At 45.9% G+C, this 20847-nt stretch overlaps 1 protein-coding gene across 1 annotated transcript in view; it reads right to left on the bottom strand.

Moving 5' to 3' along the window:
• The window catches only part of Zc3hav1 (zinc finger CCCH-type containing, antiviral 1), a 43343-nt gene extending 25744 nt beyond the window's left edge, over positions 1–17599 (bottom strand). The window contains exon 1 of the mRNA XM_036181238.1: positions 16655–17599. Coding sequence (XP_036037131.1) covers positions 16655–16962 — 308 coding nt within the window. The 5' untranslated portion in view covers positions 16963–17599. The remainder of the gene's footprint in view (positions 1–16654) is intronic.
• Between the last annotated feature and the right edge of the window lie 3248 nt (positions 17600–20847).

Genomic DNA, 20847 nt, shown 5'->3' with positions numbered 1-20847 from the left:
CAAACAAACAAAAATACATTGCTTTATATGCTAGCCAGCCTTAAATACTGATTTTTTTTTTTTTTTTTTTTTTTTTTTGAGACAGGGTTTCTCTGTGTAGCTTTGCGCCTTTCCTGGAACTCGCTTTGTATACCAGACTGGCCTCGAACTCACAGAGGTCCGCCTGGCTCTGCCTCCCCGAGTGCTGGGATTACAGGCGTGCGCCACCGCCGCCGCCGCCTGGCCTTTATTTTTTTAAAAGAGTGGATTTCAGTGGTAGAGCACCTGCTTAGCATGTCTAAGGTAGATTTAAAAGGAAGAGTCCATTAAACTTCCACTCAGCAAAGGTCAATGATGAATCCTTCGATAATTAACACAGGTTAATCAATCCTACAGAAGACTAAAATTTTCAAAGGTACACTGGTCCAGCCAGATGGCACAGTGAGTAAAGGTAAATAAAGGTTTGCCAACCAACCTGATGACCTCAGCTTGATTGCACATACACAAATACAAATCTGATGACCTCAGTTTGATTGCACACACACAAATATATACTTAAAACAAACAAAACAACCAAAAAAAACAAAAAACAAAAAAAAACAAAACCAAAAAAACAAGGTCTCACTATATAACATCAACTGGCCTGGTACTTGATATGCAGACCAGACCAGTCTCAAACTCATGGTGATCTGTATGCCTCTGCTTCAGAGTTAAAAAAAAAAAAAAAGTATTTAAAAAAAAAATAGAGTGTGTGGCACATGATTTTGAACTTGAGAGGTATATATGTGAGGGTCTTTGTGAGTTTGAAGCCAGTCTGATCTACATAGCTAGTTCCAAGCCAGCCAGGGTCACAAAGAGAGACTCTGACTTAAAAAAACCACTAAATAAATAAAATGACGATGATGATAAAAATAATGATATATTTACCAAACAGCTAAATCAGGAGGGCGCACAATTCTTTACAAACTGTATACAAGCACACATAATATCTGACCTTAACTGTTATAATACTTCTTTTGCACATAGCCATGAGAGAAGGAAAAACTGGCATAGGAATGGGAAAAGCCACTGCCCATCGAGAAACAAAAATCACCAAGAGACCTGGAGGCCCTTCCAGAGGGCCTGAGTTTGGTTCCCAGCACCCACACCAGAGGGCTCACTCTTACAACCTCTTATTGTGTTTCACGAATCTGTTTTGCTTTAAAACCAATGGTGGTAATTTATATGTCCTTTACAACATAAAATATTAACACAACGATTCACGATAATGTCAGCTTACTCCTATTCAAAAGATCCTTAATGAGCTTAACTACTTTTGTAACACAAATGTTAGTGTCTCAATTTCTATAAAACGGCACATAATTCTGTTACCTCCATTAATGATACTACATATTACCCATGTCATGACTACACTAAAGTATCTGGTTCTGGAGCAGAAAATAGCAACTGGTTTATTCAAGACTTATTCCTTTTTTTTTTTTTTTTTTTTTTATTATAGTTTTTCCTTTAGTCAGGCGGTCGTGGCCTTTAATCCCAGCACTGGGGAGGCAGAAGGTCTCTGTGAGTTCAAGGCCAGCCTAGTCTACAAAGCGAGTTCCAGAACAGCTAGGACTGTTAAACGGAGAAACCCTGTCTCAAAAAAAAAAAAAACTTTTTAAAAATCTCCTTTAATAATTGCCTTTCATTTCTAAATATTAAATATTACCTGCTCACTACTATTTTTCAGGTCTTTATTCCTGGTAAACAGAAATGCAAAATGATTTTATGAAAACTGGTGGGTTTTCACAAACATGAACATCCACATGGAAATCATGCTCGAAGAATTAGTTTTGCTGGGCAATGATAGTGCTGGGAGGCAAGGGCAGGCGGATCTCTATGAGTTTCAGGCTGGCCTGGTCTACAGAGTGATTTCCAGGACAGCCAGGGCTGCACAGAGAAACTCTTGTCTCAAAAAAACAAAACAAACAAAAAAAGTCTTTAAAAGTCATTTATATGGGCTAGAGAGACAGCTCAATTAGTCAAGTGTGTTTCTTACCGTCATGACAACCCGAGTTCAATCCCCAGAACATACATTGAAAAAAAAAAAAAAAAAAAAAAAACAAGGCGGCTGATGGTGGTGCACGCCTTTAATCCCAAAACTCAGGAGGCAGAGCCAGGCGGATCTCTGGGAGTTCCAGGCCAGCCTGGTCTTCAGCTCGAGATCCAGGACAGGCACCAAAAACTACACAGAGAAACTCTGTCTCAAAACCGCCCCCCCCACTCAAAAACAAAAACAAAAACAAACAAACCCAAAAAACCCAGCTACGCCTGGTAGCTTGTTTGTAGTCCCAGCACAGAAGTGCACACAGGCAGATCCCTAGAGCTCAGTTCCAACTCAGTGACAAAACCTGTCTCATGGAGTTGGGGGTTTAGCTCAGTGGTAGAGCACTTGCCTAGCAAACCCAAGGCCCTGGGTTTGGTCCTCAGCTCTGGGAAAAACAAAACAAGACAAAACAAAACAAACAAACAAAAACAGTCTCAAAAAATAAGGTTGACAGCTCCTAAGGAATGATGCCCTACACGAATATGTGGCGTGCGGGACACACACACACACACACACACACACACACTCACTCACACACTCACTCACTCACTCACTCACTCACTCACAGGAATGTTATTAAGCCTCCAGATGTACCAGAACCTTATTTAAAAAAAAAAAAATTACAGATACAACCCTGTTGGCCACTAGCTGAGTCCTTGAATTCCGGCCAGCCCTTTCAGGTGCTTTGCTTCAGGAAAGGTGAAGGGCTGTGCCTCCATCCTCACTAGCCACGTTCCCAGACAGGCCCTTCCCTTACTTTGCCCACCGCTAACCTTGGCTTCTAGTGTGTTATGTTTCTGGTGCTCCTTGATAAGGCTGACCTCGGCCCTGCTAACTTTTGGCTTCTGCTCTGTGGGTTTCAGATAACTGCTCCCATCAGCCTCCACCACCAAGAACCCTGGACAGCTGGGCAGAAACTCCAGCTTATCACCTACTCCCGGAGGCCACAGAGAGCATCTGAAGGTAATCTCCCCGCCCCACCTCCCCTCCTCCACAGCCCTGTGACAGTTCTGCCGGAGGTGGAGGAGTTGCTTTACCTTCCGGGTCCAGGCATCCCTTCTGTTCCCATAGCCGTTCCCATTAAGGTTCTTGGTACAGATATGAAAACAGTCTAGCTGAAGCACCTGCCCGGGGCCAGCACAGCACTCAGTGGGTAAAGCCATCTGCTCAAACAGCCCCACAGACAGACAGGGTCCACCTCTGTTAGTCAAAGAGTAAGGAATCCCTGCTTTCCTTTTGGGTCCAGCTCAGACATCCTGACCACAGAGCCCAGCCAACGGGGCTCCCTCTGCTCCGAAGCCCACTCAAGGCATGGCTGTCTTTGGAAGCCCACTCAAGGCATGGCTGTCTTCGGAAGCCCACTCAAGGCATGGCTGTCTTCGGAAGCCCACTCAAGGCATGGCTGTCTTCGGAAGCCCACTCAAAGCATGGCTGTCTAGAAGAAGAGTAGAGTTGGGCTGGCTGTTGGCCTTCTGATGATGTGCTTTTACTTCTTCTTTCTCCTCTCCATCCTGAGGCAAATTACTATTCCCCCAACCTCTGGTCTTCACAGCTCCCACCTGCTGCATCTAGTCTGGCAACCATCCCCAGCTGTTTCTCCACAGGCTCCAGGCATCATTCCCTCAGCTGCTTCTTACAGGCTTGTCTGTTTGTTTAAGATTTTTTATATATATCCCTACAGGCCAGAAGAGGGCACCAGATCTCATTACAGATGGTAGCAAGCCGGTTGCTGGGAATTAAACTCAGGACCTCTGGAAGAGCAGTTAGTACTCTTAACTGCTGAGCCATCTCTCCAGCCCTTCTTACGTTGTTGTTTTGTATTGGTTTTGGTTTTTTAGTTTTTCGAGACAGAGTTTCTCTGTGTAGTTTTGGTGCCTGTCCTGGATCTCACACTGTAGCCCAGGCTGGCCTCCAACTCACAGAAATCAGCTTGGCTCTGCCTCCCGAGTGCTGGGATTAAAGGCGTGCGCTACCACCACCCAGCTGTTTTTGTGTTTTGTTTTATTATTATTATTTTTAATCTTGATCTTCATTTCAGTACACTGATCAGGCACAAAGGCGGGGCAGTTTGTACTTGCTGTCTATCTGAGGAAATACAGAAATTAACACCTATCACATTTCCTGCCTGGGAGCTTAGCAATTACAGTAACCCCAATGTGGGCAACTAAGGCCAGATAAGCTGAAACCTCAAGAGTGAGGCAGGTAACAGGAAGATCACTGAACTCAGACGTCCAAAACAAGAGGGGAGAAAAGCCTCTAATCTGCAAAGCCCAGCTCAGGTAGCTCAGAAACTTACAAATGAAGACTGTGAGGATGTCTAAGCCATTGTTCCTCTGGAACCCAAAGGCTGAGCACAGAATAAATGCAGAGAGAAGGTCATAAAGGATAAAGTGCAGTAGGGCAAAAACCAACTGAGGGTTTGCTGGGAGGAGACGGCGCAGCTGCCGGTCTCATTGGAGTGGAGGCTGAAGCTCCCTCTCGGCTTTCCTCCCACCCTTCTGTCCTACTTCAGGAGCCTGACCCTCAGCCAGGGACTGGTGGGAGGCTCGCCCAGGGCCCCCTGGAGCTAGCGCTGGGGCCTCTGACTAGAATCGACGGGGAAGTTCTCAGAAATGCAGCCTCTGGGTCCTATCCCAGACCTGCCAGTTGATTCTTCAACTTGTAGCATGCAAATCATCTAGATCCAGAGTGTTTGTCAGACCGATGGTGAGGTCCCAAGCCATTTCTGTAACAGTTGGTCGGAAGGTGGGGGCTGGGACTCCCCGGTGATCCTGGAAGTAGTCATGGCTCCCTCCCCCACAGGGAGGACAGAGGACAGAGGCTCTTGCAGAGAGGGTTGGTTAGAGAGAGCCTCAGGTGCCCCCAGCTCCCAGACTGAAAAAGAGCTTGTTTATCATCCTGCATGCATTGCCTAGGACAATGCAAACATTTGCCGAGTGCTGCTGGCACCAGAGCAGACACAATGAGCTCCTGTCACAGGAAATGGTAACTGAGAAAAAGGCAAAGGTGGCCATGTTGAGGCAGGACCACCTCTCAGACCCCAAGCCTAACAATAAAAGACCTTTTTCCTTTGCCCACAAAACAAAGATGCTGCTTTAACCCAGCAGTCCACACATTCCCCAGCCGAGGATCACGGCCTTAACAACCTAGCCTGGAAAATGGTTCTTATCCCAGGCAACACATAACCACCAACCGAGGACTGCTTTAAATGGCCTGACCCCAGCCACACCTGGAGACTGGTTTAATCTGACTGGTGTGAGGCCTCAAGTGAGTCTAATGTTTCCTGGGCCCAGGACTTGTGGGTTGGGCTTTTCACATTCAATTCTGGGTGGGGCTCCTGACTGGGTGTTCCCCTCGGTAAACACACCAGCTGCTCAACAGAAGATCACAATAAAAGAAGATGTAAGTGTCTTGGGGTTTGATGGTAACTACATTGAAATATTCTCTCCTTTTTCCCATAACCCCTGTATTCCCTATAACCCATAGGGTCGATAAGTACAGGAATAATTGATTCACACAGGAAACAGGAAATAATGCACCATGATACAAGCCAGGTAGAAAAGGAACTGGGATGTGTGAGAGATGTTATCTAGATGACATTTGTCTAGAGAACAGAGATCAGCAATCAAAACCAACCCTGATGAATATTAAAAGCTTGGTCCACTGGGCGGTGGTGGTACTCGCCTTTAATCCCAGCACTCGGGAGCCAGAGGCAGGTGGATCTCTGTGAGTTCGAGGCCAGCCTGGGCTACCAAGTGAGTTCCAGGAAAGGCGCAAATCTGTTAGTTATTTAGCAGCGCTCTTACCCTGCCAGGAACACGTCCCGAACACGACAAACCCACAGAAGAGCTGTTTATTAATATAGGATAGGAAGAGACATGACAGGCCTGTGTGAAGCACACACGTGAGTGAGGAGAGAAGAGGAGGAGAGAGAGAGAGAGACCTGTGCAACATGGCGCATGCATACAGGACTGCATGTGGCTACTCCACACATGTGCGTAGATTACATGGCTGCGCGCGCTTTGGGCAACCATGTAAAGCCATGGAGTCTTAGTCACCTGAGATGTTCTGACCTGGAAATGGCTAATTTGGACCGGAAATAACTAGGCAGTCCGCTGGGAAAGCCCAACCGTGTGGATATGTTGTGATTTCCTATCAAAAGCTACACAGAGAAACCCTGTCTCGAAACCACCCCCCCCCCAAAAAAAAAAAAGAAAGAAAAAGGCTTGGTCCTTGGCGGTTCGTGCTCCTGGAGTTGTGTCCATGCCAGTGGACGCCCACACGCTCCAGAAGAGAACTTGACATTGCTGCTGCTTTTGTTGCTGTTATAACAGTGAAAACCACTGCTACTACTGTTTCTGGGATTGCCATTTCATAACTGGTTACTACAGCTAGCACAGTGGAGACCCTGGCAGCAAAAGTAGCTACCACAGTTAATTAATCTTTCATTCTATTGGGCATGACAAATTTAGGTCAATAGTTATATACATTTTGATTGGCTTTGAAAGTTATAAATTTACAAACTCAAGTTCCATTTGCTTTTGGGATACCATCTTACAAGGACTCCAGTTTGCAGTAAGGCTTGTTAAGGAAGGGAATGGCTCAGTTGCCTTTAGCCTACCGGCTATGGGTGGGTTAAGACTTCTCTTGGACTTTTCTGGGTCAAACACACAGATTGCAAGCCCAGTGCCACTTTGAGATCTTTGGCAACAGTTAACTCTGCAGCGCACAAGGTTAAGCCTGTATGATAATGAGTATTCAGAGACAGATAATGCCTGAGAGGGCGCTCACCAACCTAAGACAGAACGCCTGTGTGACCTGGGCAGGTGTCTCCATGATGGGTAAGGTGACCTGCTGACGTCCCACCCAACCCATTTTTCAGTAAAAGGGGGGGACCTAGGGCCCTGGCCCCATTTTGGGTAGCTGTTGCCTTGCTTGCTGACCTTGACCTTGATGTCCTCCCTATGCTAATTCCCTGCCAGTTTCCACCCTCCTGAATGCTTAAATGAAGTTCCTTGTCTGTGTATCCTTCATATTGGGTGTTAACAGCTTAGATGCAAGATTGTAAAACATCCATAGTGAACTTCTGCCCTCCGGGGTTCTCCCATTGTGCTGTAAGCCTGTATTTAAGACCTCTTCCCTCCTTCAATAAACAGCATTCGGCATTCTGCTGAGGCAAATGACCAAAAAATAAATAAATAAATAAATAAATAAAATTAAAATTAAAAAATAAACACATTTTAAAAAACTAATTTATATAGCTGTAAGGATGCAACTAGTTTTGGGATGTTGATTTTTATACATTAAAACTTTAATAAACTAAAAAAAAAAAAAACAAACCTCAGTCTCCTATTTATAATTATATAACAAGGAGTTGTACTTAGGATGTTCATGGTTACATGGCCAGGTCATGAGCAGGTAGGGATGGGTCACTGAATGAGTACCCCAGCGCAGGCTTGTAACCCCGGCACACCTGTAACCTCAGCACTCAGCAGACAGGCAGGAGAATCAGAGGTTCTAGGTCACCCCTCACTAAACAGAGTTGGACGCCTGCCTGTTTCTTGTTCTGCCTGACATCCTCAGTCTCCCAGAATCTTTTCTCCTCTTCCCAGTTCCAGGCCTTGCCTAGTCCAAAGTAACTTGTAGGTAAAGGTCAGATAGATTCCTGTTTGGAAGAAACACCTTCAGGATTAGAAAGCAAATGAGAACTTTCTATTTCATAGAAAGAAAACAGTTATATTTAAAAGCAGAAAGTATTAGTTGTCAAAATGCTTGTGTAGAATCCCAGTGGAGCAATGAGCTAGTGTACAATACTCACACATTAAAATGCTTGTCCCTAGCTGGGCAGTGACCCCAGCGCTCAGGAAGCAAAGGCAGGTGGATCTTTGTGAGTTCGAAGCCAGCATGGTCTACAGAGTGAGTTCCAGAACAACTAGGGCTGTTACACAGAGAAAACTCTCAAAACAATGCTTGTTCCTGCTAGAGATTCTTTGATCACTGCAAGCATTACTTATGTGGAGTTTCTTAGTTTCATTTTTGCAGAATGTTGCCAACACCGAATGTCAAGTTTAATGGAAGTAAAATTAAAACACATGAAGCAAATCCGAATAGAACAGGTTCCAAAATGATTCTTCTGGAGTGCACCCTGCTCGGTCACCAGGTTGCAGAAAATAGCAAGTGTGCCTTTAAGACCCGAGAAGTACTCTACAGACAGAAGAACTTCCCAGGAGGGCTCCTCCCAGGTAAATCCACCCAAAGCAACTATGTGTCACTTGCTCAACTAAAACAGAGGCTCTGCTGACACACAGCCTGAAAGGAGCAGGCACGCCCCAGAGGCCAGACACACTGTGAAGCTGCCGAGAGGAAAGGCCCAGAACAGGTTCAGTACCTACAGGCGGGAAGACGATGGGGGTAGGAAAGAATCAGGTGTGAGGGCATTTTTCTGGGGGTGATGGTATGTTCTGGATTTCCATAGTGGCAGTAGTTATATAACTATAAAACAAAACAAATAAATAAGCCATGAATGTGCTTATTGATACAAAATTTTAAAAATGGGTTTAGCTATTAAAAACAACAGCAACAACAAGGGCTGGAGAGATGGCTCAGCAGTTAAGAGCACTGGCTGTTCTTCCAGAGGTCCTGAGTTCAATTTCCACCAACAACATGGTGGTTCACAACCATCTGTAATGAGATCTGATGCCCTCTTCTGGTGTAAGGTATACATGCAGATAGAGCACTCATACACATGAAACAAACAAATAAAACTTTTAAAAAATGAAATCAAGAACATCACAAACAAACAAACAAAAAAATCAAACACCATGAACTGGTCCTGTTGGCTCAGGCCTTGACTTCCAGCACTGGGGAGGCAGAGGCAGGCTGATCTCTGAGTTGGAGGACAGTCAAGGCTTCATAAAGAAACCCTGTCTCAAAAAAGCCAAAAGAAAACCATGCTAAAATGACCAAAAGAGAGAGTGTCAATAAACACATCAAGTCAACAAGCTTCAAAAACTCAGAGTGATACAGAAGGTTGTCCTCAACTACATTGGGGCTGGAGAGACAGACGGCTCAGAGGTTAAGAGCATTCATTGACTGCTCTGCCAGAGGTCCTGAGTTCAATTCCCAGCACCCACATGGTGGCTCACAACCATCTGTAATGAGATCTGGTGCCCTCTTCTGGCTTGCAGGCAGAATACTGTATACATAATAAATAAATTAATTTTAAAAAAAAAGTGGAGGCCAGCCACTCTTTACAATGTGGCTCTCTTTACAAGATAAATAAGTAAAATGAAACAAAACAAAAAACCAGTGAGATACAATTTTACATCCCTTCATCGGCACAAATTCCCAATGGCTTATGAGACCAGTTGACAAAGATAAAAGCTAAGGGTATCCCTATCTACTGGGAATGTAAATACTCTCTCTCTGACCTAGAACTTGCTATGTAGACAAGGCTGACCTTAAACTCAGACCTCTGCCTGCAGCACGCTTCCCGAGGACTGGGGTTAAAGGCATGTGCCATTACGCCCAGTTCCACAAACACTCTAGAAAACAATTTAGCATCGTCATCTCATAAAACTTAAGGTAAGTTTGGAAATTCCAATTTTTTTTGTTTTGTTTTGTTTTTAGGACAGGGTTTCTCTGTGTAGCTTTGCCCCTTTTCTGGAACTTGCTTGGAAATTCTATTATTAGTTCTATAGGGAAGATGTGCACAAAGAAACATCATCAAAATAATCAAAGATCATGATTTCGTAGCAAAACAACTAAAAACAATCTTTTTTTTTTTTTTTTTTTTTTTGGTTTTTCAAGACAGGGTTTCTCTGTGTAGCTCTGCGCCTTTCCTGGATCTTGCTCTGTAGCCCAGGCTGGCCTCGAACTCACAAAGATCTGCCTATACCTCCCGAGTGCTGGGATTAAAGGGGTGCACCACCACCACCTGGCTAACAATCTCAATTTTAATGGTGAGAAAAAAGCTTTTTATCTTAATAAATCAAATAGCCCCCCTCGAAAATTTGTGGGGTCTATAGCAAAGATGTAAATGAAGGCCCATATGGCACACCTACATATAAAAGTATAATACATTTACTATGTAATATGTATGTAGTAAGTCAAGCTAAGAATCTGTTGAATTCTTTCCTCCTTTTGTAAGAAAGATTGGTCCATAATGACCAGGATGGTCAGCTTGAATTTAGACTTCTCAAACTGCTCAGTCTCAGAGTGGAAGATAGTAGTGCTGTTTCCCAGTTCTAGTCCACCAGTCCCTTCTCTCCTTAGGTTCTCCCTACACCCACAGAACTGAAACCGAGACAGTGGATGCACCAGACTGTATAAGCCATTTCCTTCCACATGTAAAAAGACCCAAGGATATGTAGACTCTAAAAATATAACTGAGAAGTCCATTGGCTCAAGGGCCCCACATGATTGGGGAAGGGAGTGGTACAGGTTTGAAGCGGGCATAATTCCTTGGTACCATGTGGTCTTTTTAAAATTGGGTAGGGGGTGGTGGTGGCACACGCCTTTAATCCCAGCATGCGGGAGGCAGAGCCAGGCGCATCTCTGTGAGTTCGAGGCCAGCCTGGGCTACAGAGCGAGATCCAGGACAGGCACCAAAGTACACGGAGAAACCCTGTCTCGAAAAAACAAACAAACAAATAAATAAATAAATTGGGTAGGGGCACAACTTGGCAAAGATCAGAACCAAGACCCATAAAACCCAGAGCTCAAGGCAAAAAGAGAAAATAGAGCAGGTGAAGCATGCTGAGCAGACAAGAGCAAATGAAACGAGAAGAGCCATTCTCTTTGGTGACCCTGAGAGGCTGATTTCAAGTCTTTGTCAACGCTGAAATCCATGTTGGAGTCCCTAACATAAAAGGCACAGCATTTGCATGTAGCCTACCCACACCCTCCCATGGATCGCCCTGAGAATTCTTACAATGCCTAATACAATGGAAATGCTATGTAAATACTTGCTCTGCTGGATTGTTTGGAGAACAATGATCCAGTTTTTCCCCCTGCATATTTTCCATCAGCAGTTGGTTGACTCCACAGATTCGGAGTTTACAAACACCCTAACCCAATCACCTGTTGGTTTGTAGATCTGGAAACAGGCAAAAAGAATGGAACCAAAGGACGAAAACAAATATGCTGAGACCTCTCAGGCTCTTCATTTTGTAAGAGACAAGCAAAAATTTAACAACACAGACAGTCATTCTATATCCCTTTTTAAATTACTTGTTATTCTGTGTGTGTGCACCAGTGTGTAATGTGTATGGACAGGGGCACATGCATGCCGAAGTGTGTGTGTAGAAACCAGAGGACAGTTTGGTGGATCTGATCTTCTTCTTCCACCTTTCTGTGGATTCTGGAAATTGAATTCAGGTCATCAATGTGTGAGGCAAGCATTTTACTTCATGAGCCATTTCACAGGCCCCACACCTGAGTTTCAGCACTGAATACCTTAAAAACAGGAAAGAGCTCAGAAGAAAAACACCCACATTGACAGAAACCATAATAACCTTAAGACATCTGTTCCAACCAGTTCAACAGAAATCAGGCCTGCAAGGAGAGTAACTTGAGTTCATGGAAGACCCCACTTCATGCGGCTACTAGACAATGGAGAAACTCACGCAGATAGAAATGACTTGTCATCTCTGCCAGCTACAAGCTATGGTGGCCTTCAGTAAAAGCCTAAGGGCCTCTACGCCTGCATGTATGTATGTGCACCCCCATGCATGCCTGGTGCCTGTGGAGGCCAGAAGTAGGTGTCAGATCCCACAAAACTGAGCTTACAAATAGAACCAGAACCCAGCAGGAGCAGAAACTCAGCTTTTAACTGCTGAGCCATCTCTCCAGCCCAAGACAGCATTTTATAAGGTTTGGTGTGAGAGTGTATACCTGTAATACTAGCACCCAAGTGTTGTGGATATCGCTCTGTGTAAATAAAGTTCTGATTGGCCAGTGGCCAGGCAGGAAGTATAGACGGGACAAGAGAGAAGAGAATTCTGGGAGGTGGAAGGCTGGGGGGAGAGAGACACCACCAGCTGCCGCCATGAAAAGCAACATGTAAAGACACTGGTAAGCCATAAGCCATGTGGCAAAGTATAGACTAGCAAAAATGGGTTAATTTAAGATAGAAGAAGTAGATAACAAGAAGCCTGCCACAGCCATACAGTTTCTAAACAATGTAAGTTTCTGTGTGCTTTCTTGGTTGGGTCTGAGCGACTGTGGGACTGGCGGGTAAGAGAGATTTGTCCTGACTGGACCAGGCAGGAAAACTCTAACTACACCCAAGACACTGAAGCAGGGGATTTTCTTGAGTTTGAGGCAAGCTTGCAGGACCTAGCAAGGCTCTGTCTCATAAAACAAAACAAAACAAAGAAGAGAACCAAGTCCACATAACTGCACTGAACTCCGTATGTGCTCTATGGTACACACATTGTACACCTATACACACATACAAAACAATAACAATAATGTTAGACTACCTTTTAAGGGGGAAGGACTTGCCCGGTGGTGGTGGCGAATACCTTTAATCCCAGCACTGGGAGGCACAGGCAGGCCTGAGGTCTGGTCTGTGGACTTGTAGTGCAAACTTCTCAGGAGCTACAGTGAAGACTAATTTAGCTGTCATCTCTACTGTACTTATTGCATAATTAGTGTCTGTCACACCTGGGACTTAAATTTCAGGTTTGGGAATATTGTGTCAGCAAAGCAAACAGAAATGTCCAAACTTGAGGGCCCAAATAAGCATACGCCACCCTGTTGTCAACGAAAATGTATAGCCAGAAGCATCACAAAAGGGAAGACAGGAACACCGAGACAGGATAATAATTTCTTTCTATAAATAAAAGTACTACAGAGAAAGTATTACAAGACCAGCAAAAATACAAACTACACTACAACATACAAATGCAGTCTATCATTGTGGGTATTAAATGGTTAGCCGACCCCATTAGCCAGTGTTTCAAGAGAGGCATTAATTCTTGTCAAGTTTTAGAAGACAGAATTCTGTAGGAGTTGCTAAAGAGAAAATACTACAAAACAAATGTGCTTTAAAAAAATACAAAATGTTGCCCGTCTCTAACGAGAGTCTAAGGCTGGAGAGGTAGCCCAGTGGTTGAGAGCACTGGCTGCTCTTCCAGAGGACCTGGGTTCAATTCCCAGCACCACATGGGGGCTCACAGCTGTCTGTGGCTCCAGTTCCAGGGATCTAATGCTTTCTTCCACCCTCAGAGGGTGCCAGGCAGCAGAGAGCAGTGCACATACAGGCAAAATGCCCATACACATAAACAATAAACACAACTAGCCAGGTATGGTGATGCACTCTGGAATCACAGGCAGGTGGATCTTGGTCAGTCTAAGGCTAGCCTAGTCCACATGAGCAAGTTCCATGTCATAGTGAGCTACCCAGTGAGACAAAAACGAACAAACAAAAAACAAAACAACAAACAAACAAACAAGAAATATACATTGCTCCCCCCATAAAAAATGATGAATACTCTGGACAGTCTATCAAAACTTGAACAGACAAAATAATCCCTCTATTATATATAATTTTCAAAATACAGAAACGTGCCATTTCCAAGCCAGTCTGTGAACTTAAAATGGTTGTTTTAAACCACACAAAAACAATAACGAAATTCATAAAACTAAAAATTCTACATATGTTATGTGTAACAAGCTGAAACGACAGTTCTAAAAGCATACTGGATATGTATCAAAGTGATTGTGGATTATGTCTATATAGGTGTTTTATCCTGAATAAACAAGTTAGGCTAAGGCAATCAGGAGAATTTGAATACCAAATTTCACAATAATAAAATAATTGTTGGGGGGCTGGGGATGGAGTTGTGCTGGTAAAGTGCTTTGCTCGTACCCAAGGCCCTGGGTTCGGCCTCCAGCACCCTGCTACGGTTGTGTGCTTCCCAGCACTTAGGTGAAGGTAAGAGGATCAAAAGCTCATGGTCATCCTTGGCCTAAGAGGAGTTCTAAACCAGCCTGGACTGCAATGAGACCCCATCTCAAGGGAGGGAAAGCAGAGAAGGAAACTTTTTATTTTGTTTTGGTTGTTCAAGACAGGGTTTCTCTGTGTACCTTGGCTGTCCTGGAACTCGCTCTGTAGACCAGGCTGGCCCCCAACTCACTGAGATTCTCCTGCCTCTGCCTCCCAAGTGCCACCACCGCCTCTGCCACCACCACCACCACTAACGAGAGACATTTTTTAAAGGTGATCACTGTCCCATGAGAATACTAATAAAATAATCACTGGGACACGCTTTACCACAAAACTCTGGAGCTGGGGGTGGAGACTGAGTACATGGCACCCAACAGGCCATATTTTGAAACTGTTGGATCAAAACGATGGGTACAGGGAGACTCAGCAGTCTCCACTTTTCCCCTTTTTTGTTTAGTTTTGTTTTTCTAGACAGGATTTCTCTCTGCAACAGCCCTGGCTGTCCTAGAACTCGCTCTGTAGACCAGTCTGGCCTCAAACTCAGGGATCCACCTGCCTCTGCCTCCTGATGCTGGGATTAAAGGCGTGCTCCACCACCCCGCTCCCTCTCCACTTTTAATATGCTGAGAACGGCAGAGAAACACTGAAGCCTTTAAAAACTAGACGCCAACAGTTACTGCGGAAAATCTCAGGCCAAGCAACGACAGAAGGAGAAAACAGGCTCACAAAGCGGTCTAACCCTGTTCAGTACAGTGCTAGAACGTTCCTTCCTTTTCTGCCTCTAACCACTTCCCCTCCTTCCTACTCAGCCATTTCTTCAGTGGCAAGCAACTTAGATGCCTCTTCTAAGCATAACTTCCTGTAACTCAGAAAGGCTTTCAAACTGTTGCATCATAACATTAAATATTTAAACAAAGGGGCACACTGAAGCATTTCTTCAAATATTTAAAGAGCTAAATGAATTCTCGTGCCAAACAATTTAAAAATATTACTCCATCCATGTAAAACACACATACTGGAGGTGAGTAACTGGAGGGTTTTTTGATAGTAAATGGATGATTAAAAAAAAAAATTGATAATGACACTGTTTCCAAAACAGGGCAACACTCAATGGTTTTTTAAGAACCAACGAAGTGTGCAAAATGCTCTACCCAGAAGAAATAACAGCAGAGGTGTGGGCCTGAGGGACAGGCTTGTAATCTCAGCCACTTGGAAGTATACAACAGGAAGAACCCAAGTTCAAGAGCTATGGAGTATGTTAGAGGCCAGCCTGGGCAAGTTGGTCAGACTCTGGCTCAAAAAGAATTTTTAAGGCTCCAGTGGTGGAGTGCTTGCCTAGGATACAGGAGGCCCAACTATCAATCTTCAGTACCACAACCATCACACACACACACACACACACACACACACACACACACACACACACACACACACACAGTTGGGAAAGACGATAGCCTAGAAGGCACCATTCACCATTCACACTCAGAAATGAGATCTGGAAGAGGAAAGCGCAGAAGGGGTGAGAAATTATATAAACTGGAGAGAAGTCGGGGGTTAGGTCGGAGAGCCTGTTTAGAGGGAGTTTGGCCCAAGTGAGCAGGACACTGGTTCCCCAGATGCCTGAGATGGAGACGCTGGATTCATAACACAGGCCTCCGCAGGGGATGTGTGTTTGGAAGCTCTCTCGGGAGATACAACAGGTGAACCCAAGGGAGTGATCCCTCTCACGGAAAAATTGGGAAGACCGCTAAGTAAAAGACTTGATTCAAGTCTTGGAAACGCCTATATTTAGGAAGCGAAAAAGAACCAAGTAGGCCCAGAAACAGTTGCCTGAGAAGTTAAATCACACCGTTTCACGCAATTTGCGAGAGTGGGTCACAAGAGCCAACGGTTGTTCACTATGCGGGCCGTCGTACAAACTAGGCAGGGAAAGCTAGAAAGCCGCTACTACTGTGGTAATCTCAAGGAGGGCCATTCTGGCTTGGTGGCGCGGTCTGTCGCTAGAGGAACGTGGGGAGTCTAGGAGTGGAGGGCCACAGCGGACCACCGCGTTGCACCAGAGACACACGCCAGTGCGCAGCACCGCTGGGGTTCTGGGAGATCACAACACGCCAGGGGTGATCTCCGGGGTCGCAAGGAGGAAAAGATCCGTCTGCAACTTCTCCAAACTCCGGGGTTGGCCCAAAAGTACTTTAATTAGGATTCTAGCGGGAGATGGAAAGGATAGAGAAACAGCCTAATCTCAGGCAGTATCACTTTGGCCCCGGGCAACAGTTCTCAACCTGGGGGTCGGACGACCCTTTCACGAGGGTCCCCTAAGACCATCGGAAAACACAGATATTTACATTACGACTCACAACAGTAGCAAAACTACAGTTATGAAGTGGCAGCGAAAACAATTCTATGTCTGGGGAGTCACCACAACAGGGAATGCATTAATGGGTCGCACCCTTGGGAAGGTTGAGAACTACTAGCCTAGGGGGTCTGAGGAAGAGGGAGAGAGGGAAAGAGAGGTTTTGCAGGGGAGTAAGCGACATCCACCCCGCCCCGGCCTCCCCCAGGAAGCAGCCTCACGGTCCTGTCCCCCGCCCCCAACTCCCAGGCCGGCAGAGAACTCCCCCTGCTCCCGGTGCACTCACCGCTGAGAGTGGGAATAGTGGCACCGGCCCAGCAGGTTGAGCTTGCAGAGGTGCAGGCTGTCGCAGGGTTTCTGGCAGTACTTGCGACGGCAGACGCGGGCTCGGGTGGTGGCCACCACCGACCGAGTGATCCCGGCCTGGCCTCCGATCTCCAATAGCACGAAGCGATCGGGCCCCGCCGACTCCAGCAGCTCGTAGAGCTGCGCCTCGGGGAGCGCGATCTCACCCAGCAGTTCCTCCAGGGTCATGCGGCCCCCGTGGGCGCACAGGATCTTGGTGATGAAACAGCATACCCCGGGGTCGGCCATGGCGCGCTATGGCTGCCGCAGCTCTGGCCGCAGCGCGGGACACCGCTTCGCCGAGAATCGAAACTTACGGGCGGCCCCAGGGGCGGACGCGGGCGGTGCCGTTTGCGGAGCTTTCGCTTTCCAACTCTGGCAGTGGCGACGCGAGACCCGACCTCACCCGCCGGGTCCTGGGGTCAGATTTAAATGAAGTCAGCAGCGCGGGAGAGTGGATGGGCAGAAAGCGACGCTCTGCCGGCAGGTCAGCAGGCGCGGCGTCACCCTCGGTTCCAGGCTAGACGTGAGAGCCCCACAGTCCGGGACTGCTAGGCTGCTACCGCGAAGAGAGGAAGTAAAGATGTTCGTGGGGCTAGGGTGGAGTTTTGATAAGCCTGAGGCGAGTGACGCATCCTGGCGGGGGGGGGTGGGCTGCCACTGGAGGCGTCCTCATGTTCGCCCCACCCAGCCCCGGAAAGACCCTGGTGAGCGCTTCCTCCGAGCGAGGCGATCTGCTGGTGTCGTCAGTGCTCGCAGCCACCCCAGGACGTGCATACTAACCGAATTTGCGCTTGAGGAAATAGCTTGAACGAACAGGTGGAGCTCGGATGACAATGAGGTTCTCAAAAGTCTTCCCCGGGCCTGATCGCGCTGCGCCAGGTCTGGGACTACTACGCACTTTCTACGCACCTCTTAGAGAGCTGTGGTTGTTATTCTCTCTCGTTTCTTTGCCTTCTCTTTGACCCTTTCTGGCCCTCCTAACTAAAATCGCCAATTTTGGTGCCCCGAACCAACTGCTTAGTCTATCCCTGACAGCAAGAAGCCACAATCGGGCATGCTTAGAATATCCCCAAATATCCTCCTCCCCCGCTTGGAATAAAGATGATTTTTAAGGTAAACCCTTTAAGATACCGTAGAGGCAGAAAGAAGTATTTACTAGATATCCTTTGAGGAAAGCAAAAGCTGACGAAATTAAAGAATCATCTATATCCCCCAGGGGGCTTCCAGAAGATTCAGCTGCTCCAGGCCATTAGCATAAAAAAGCTCAATATATCCTTCCAGACTCTCCTATTGAGACTCAAAAAACCTTGTCAGCTCTTCCGCCCCCTCCCCTTGTTAAACTGAGACTTAAAAACTTTTATTTAGGATAGTTGTCTTTTCTTTGATTCATCTATATTCTCAACTAATTTGCAGACCCCTAAGCACTAGACCCAAACTGGAAAAGAAAAAGTGTTTTTACTTCTGCGCTCAGAAATGAAATGAATCGTTAGGACCGCTGGTCAGATAGGAAATAAACATTGTTTAAAAATCAGCAGTCATGGTTCAGGAGTACAACTGTGAGCCATGTAAGCCTGAGGTATTTTTGAACTTCACAAGAGGACATGGGTCCCTGCACACACACCCCAAAACACTAAAATAATATGGATAGCTTGATGTGGTGATTGCATTCCTGTAATATAAGCACTTGGGAGACTGAGCCTGGGGAATTATAGGACAGGAAGATGGTTCAGCAGGTAAAGGTACCAGTTGCTAAAACCTAGGACTCAAATTTGACCCCCTGGGACCTCCTCACTGCAGGAGGGAGAGTTTACTCCTGCAAATTATCCTCTGACCCCTACATAATCTCCCCCACCTCTCTCTGTGTCTTTCTCTCTCTCTGTCTCTGTCTCTCTCTCTGTCTCTCTCAATAAATGCAATTTAAAGTTTAAAAACAAATCAGTAAGAAATAAAATTCTCCAGAAACTTGCATGAGAATCAGTCTGGCTCTGGTTATTCACAGTCATCCATTCCAACTCCCTGGAAGGGAGTTCTTTGGTATGAAAAGTAGCCAAACCTGGGCCCTCTGGCTACTTGTTGGCTCTTGCTTTTTTGCTTCTGTAATCATCTTTTAATCCACTTGGCCTTATTTTCCGTCTAACACGTTTCCAGAGACCCGTTCAGTAAGATCAATGCATTTACTGATGGTTGGTTGCCTGGAGCTGGAGTTACAGACAGCTGTGAGCTGTCACGTGGGTGCTGGAAATTGAACCAGGGTCCTCTTGAAGAGCAATCAGTGCTCTTAACTGCTGAGTCATCTCTCTAGCCCCGTAAGAAAGACTTCTATGAAAATATTAAAAACAAAAACAACAAAACACCCGACCCACTATAAACCTTTATTTGCACCAAGGCCCTGCCGTGTTCATGGAGACCCCTTCCACTTCTGCCTCATTTTCTCTGCTGGTTCCCTTTAAGACTACACAATTAACAAGACGGGGAGGTAGGACTCAAGTGGGGGCTTGACAGGAACAGGGTGGCTCAGGCTAGGGGTACACACTTTTAATCCCAGCACTCCGTAGGCAGAAGCAAGCCGATCTCTGAGTTGGAGACCAGCCTTGTCTACAAAAAGAGTCCTAGGATGGCCAGGGCTACGTAGACTGTCTCAAAAAAAAAAAAAAAAAGAACCAAGCGCACTTCCTGTGTTAGTTCTTCCGAGGACACCCTCCTGACCAAGGTAAGGTTTGCCTTGCACAGGCACTTGGGTTGGAGTAGTATTCTCTTCCTTTGAGACCCCTGGACTTACTCCTAACAGTTAAGGGATGTGAAGTAAGGCGTCTTACTGGCTCAGCGCTTTGCTCTCAGAAGTGACCGATCCCAATAAGGATTTCCTCAGTCATGGAGCTAGAGAAACAGCCCAGCAGCTGAGAGCATTTGCTGCTCTTGCAGAGGACACAGGTTCGATTCCCAGCATCCTTATGGTCTCTCACAACCATGCCATCTTCTGGCCTCCACAAGCAATACAAGAGGCAAACACACATAAAGTAAAAATAAATTTAAAAAAAAAAATGGCTGAAATCTCCCTCCAGTTGCAACCATAGGAAACTACACTGTGTAAGCATGAAGGACTCCTCCGGTGAGCCTCTCTCTCTCTCCTGGAGCGCCTTTCATTTTCCCTTAATAAAGCTCTCTTGTTCACCCCTCGTCTGAATTTCCTTATTCTTCTTGAGCATACGATAACAAACGTAGAAGCCACTGGGTGGCTTTGGTGGCCATTGATTTTCAGGCACCCTAGCCTCCCAGCCCCACAACGTTAAGCCATTCACAGGCCAGCGCACTCTTAAGAACCTACATGGAGGTAAGAGGTAATCAGTGACTTCTCTCCAAAGAGATTAAGGAGATTACTGAACAAAGAGTCCTGGCTAGGGAAATGGCTCCGCCTTTAAGAGTGCTTCCTGCCCTTGCCGAGGGCCAGAGTTTGATTCCCAGTTCTCACGTGGTATATGTTCACACAGACACATATATACGTAAATAAAGTAAAATAAGTCTTTGTAAAAAGGTTTCTTTGTATAGGACAGAGTCCAGTTGGATGAGAGTACTTAGGAATGCAGATAACAACCCCTCCCCCTGCCCCCACCCAAAACCAAACCAAACCAAACTGGGGCAGTGGTGACCATGCTTTTAATCCCAGCACTCAAGAGGCAGAGGCAGGAGGATCTCAGTGAGTTCAAAGCCAGCCTGGTCTACAAAGTGAGTTCCAGGATAGCCAGGGCTACACAGAGAAACCCTGTCTCAAAAAACCAAAACCAAACCAAACAAAATAGAACAAAACACAATTCCCTTCCGTTCAAGTACTGAAAATTAGTGTGCGGGCCAGGGATGCCACTCAGTTGACTTGTCTGGTGTGCAGAGGTCCTGAGGTCCATCCCAGCATCTCCACTACAGCAAAGAAAGAAAGGAAGGAAGGAAGGAAGGAAGGAAGGAAGGAAGGAAGGAAGGAAGGAAGGAAGGAAACATAATCAAGAGAACACTCTCACCTGTGGAAAGGAGGGGAAAGGGAAACATTTAGGATTTTTGTTTTTAAATAGGGTCTTACTATATATAGCATTTGACTAGCCTGGAACTCTGTATGCAGACCAGCCTCAAAGTCACAGAGAT

This window comes from Onychomys torridus, chromosome 3 (assembly GCF_903995425.1).
Source record: "Onychomys torridus chromosome 3, mOncTor1.1, whole genome shotgun sequence".
In the NCBI taxonomy this organism is placed as follows: Eukaryota; Metazoa; Chordata; class Mammalia; order Rodentia; family Cricetidae; genus Onychomys; species Onychomys torridus.
This window is presented reverse-complemented; position numbering and strand designations above follow the sequence as displayed.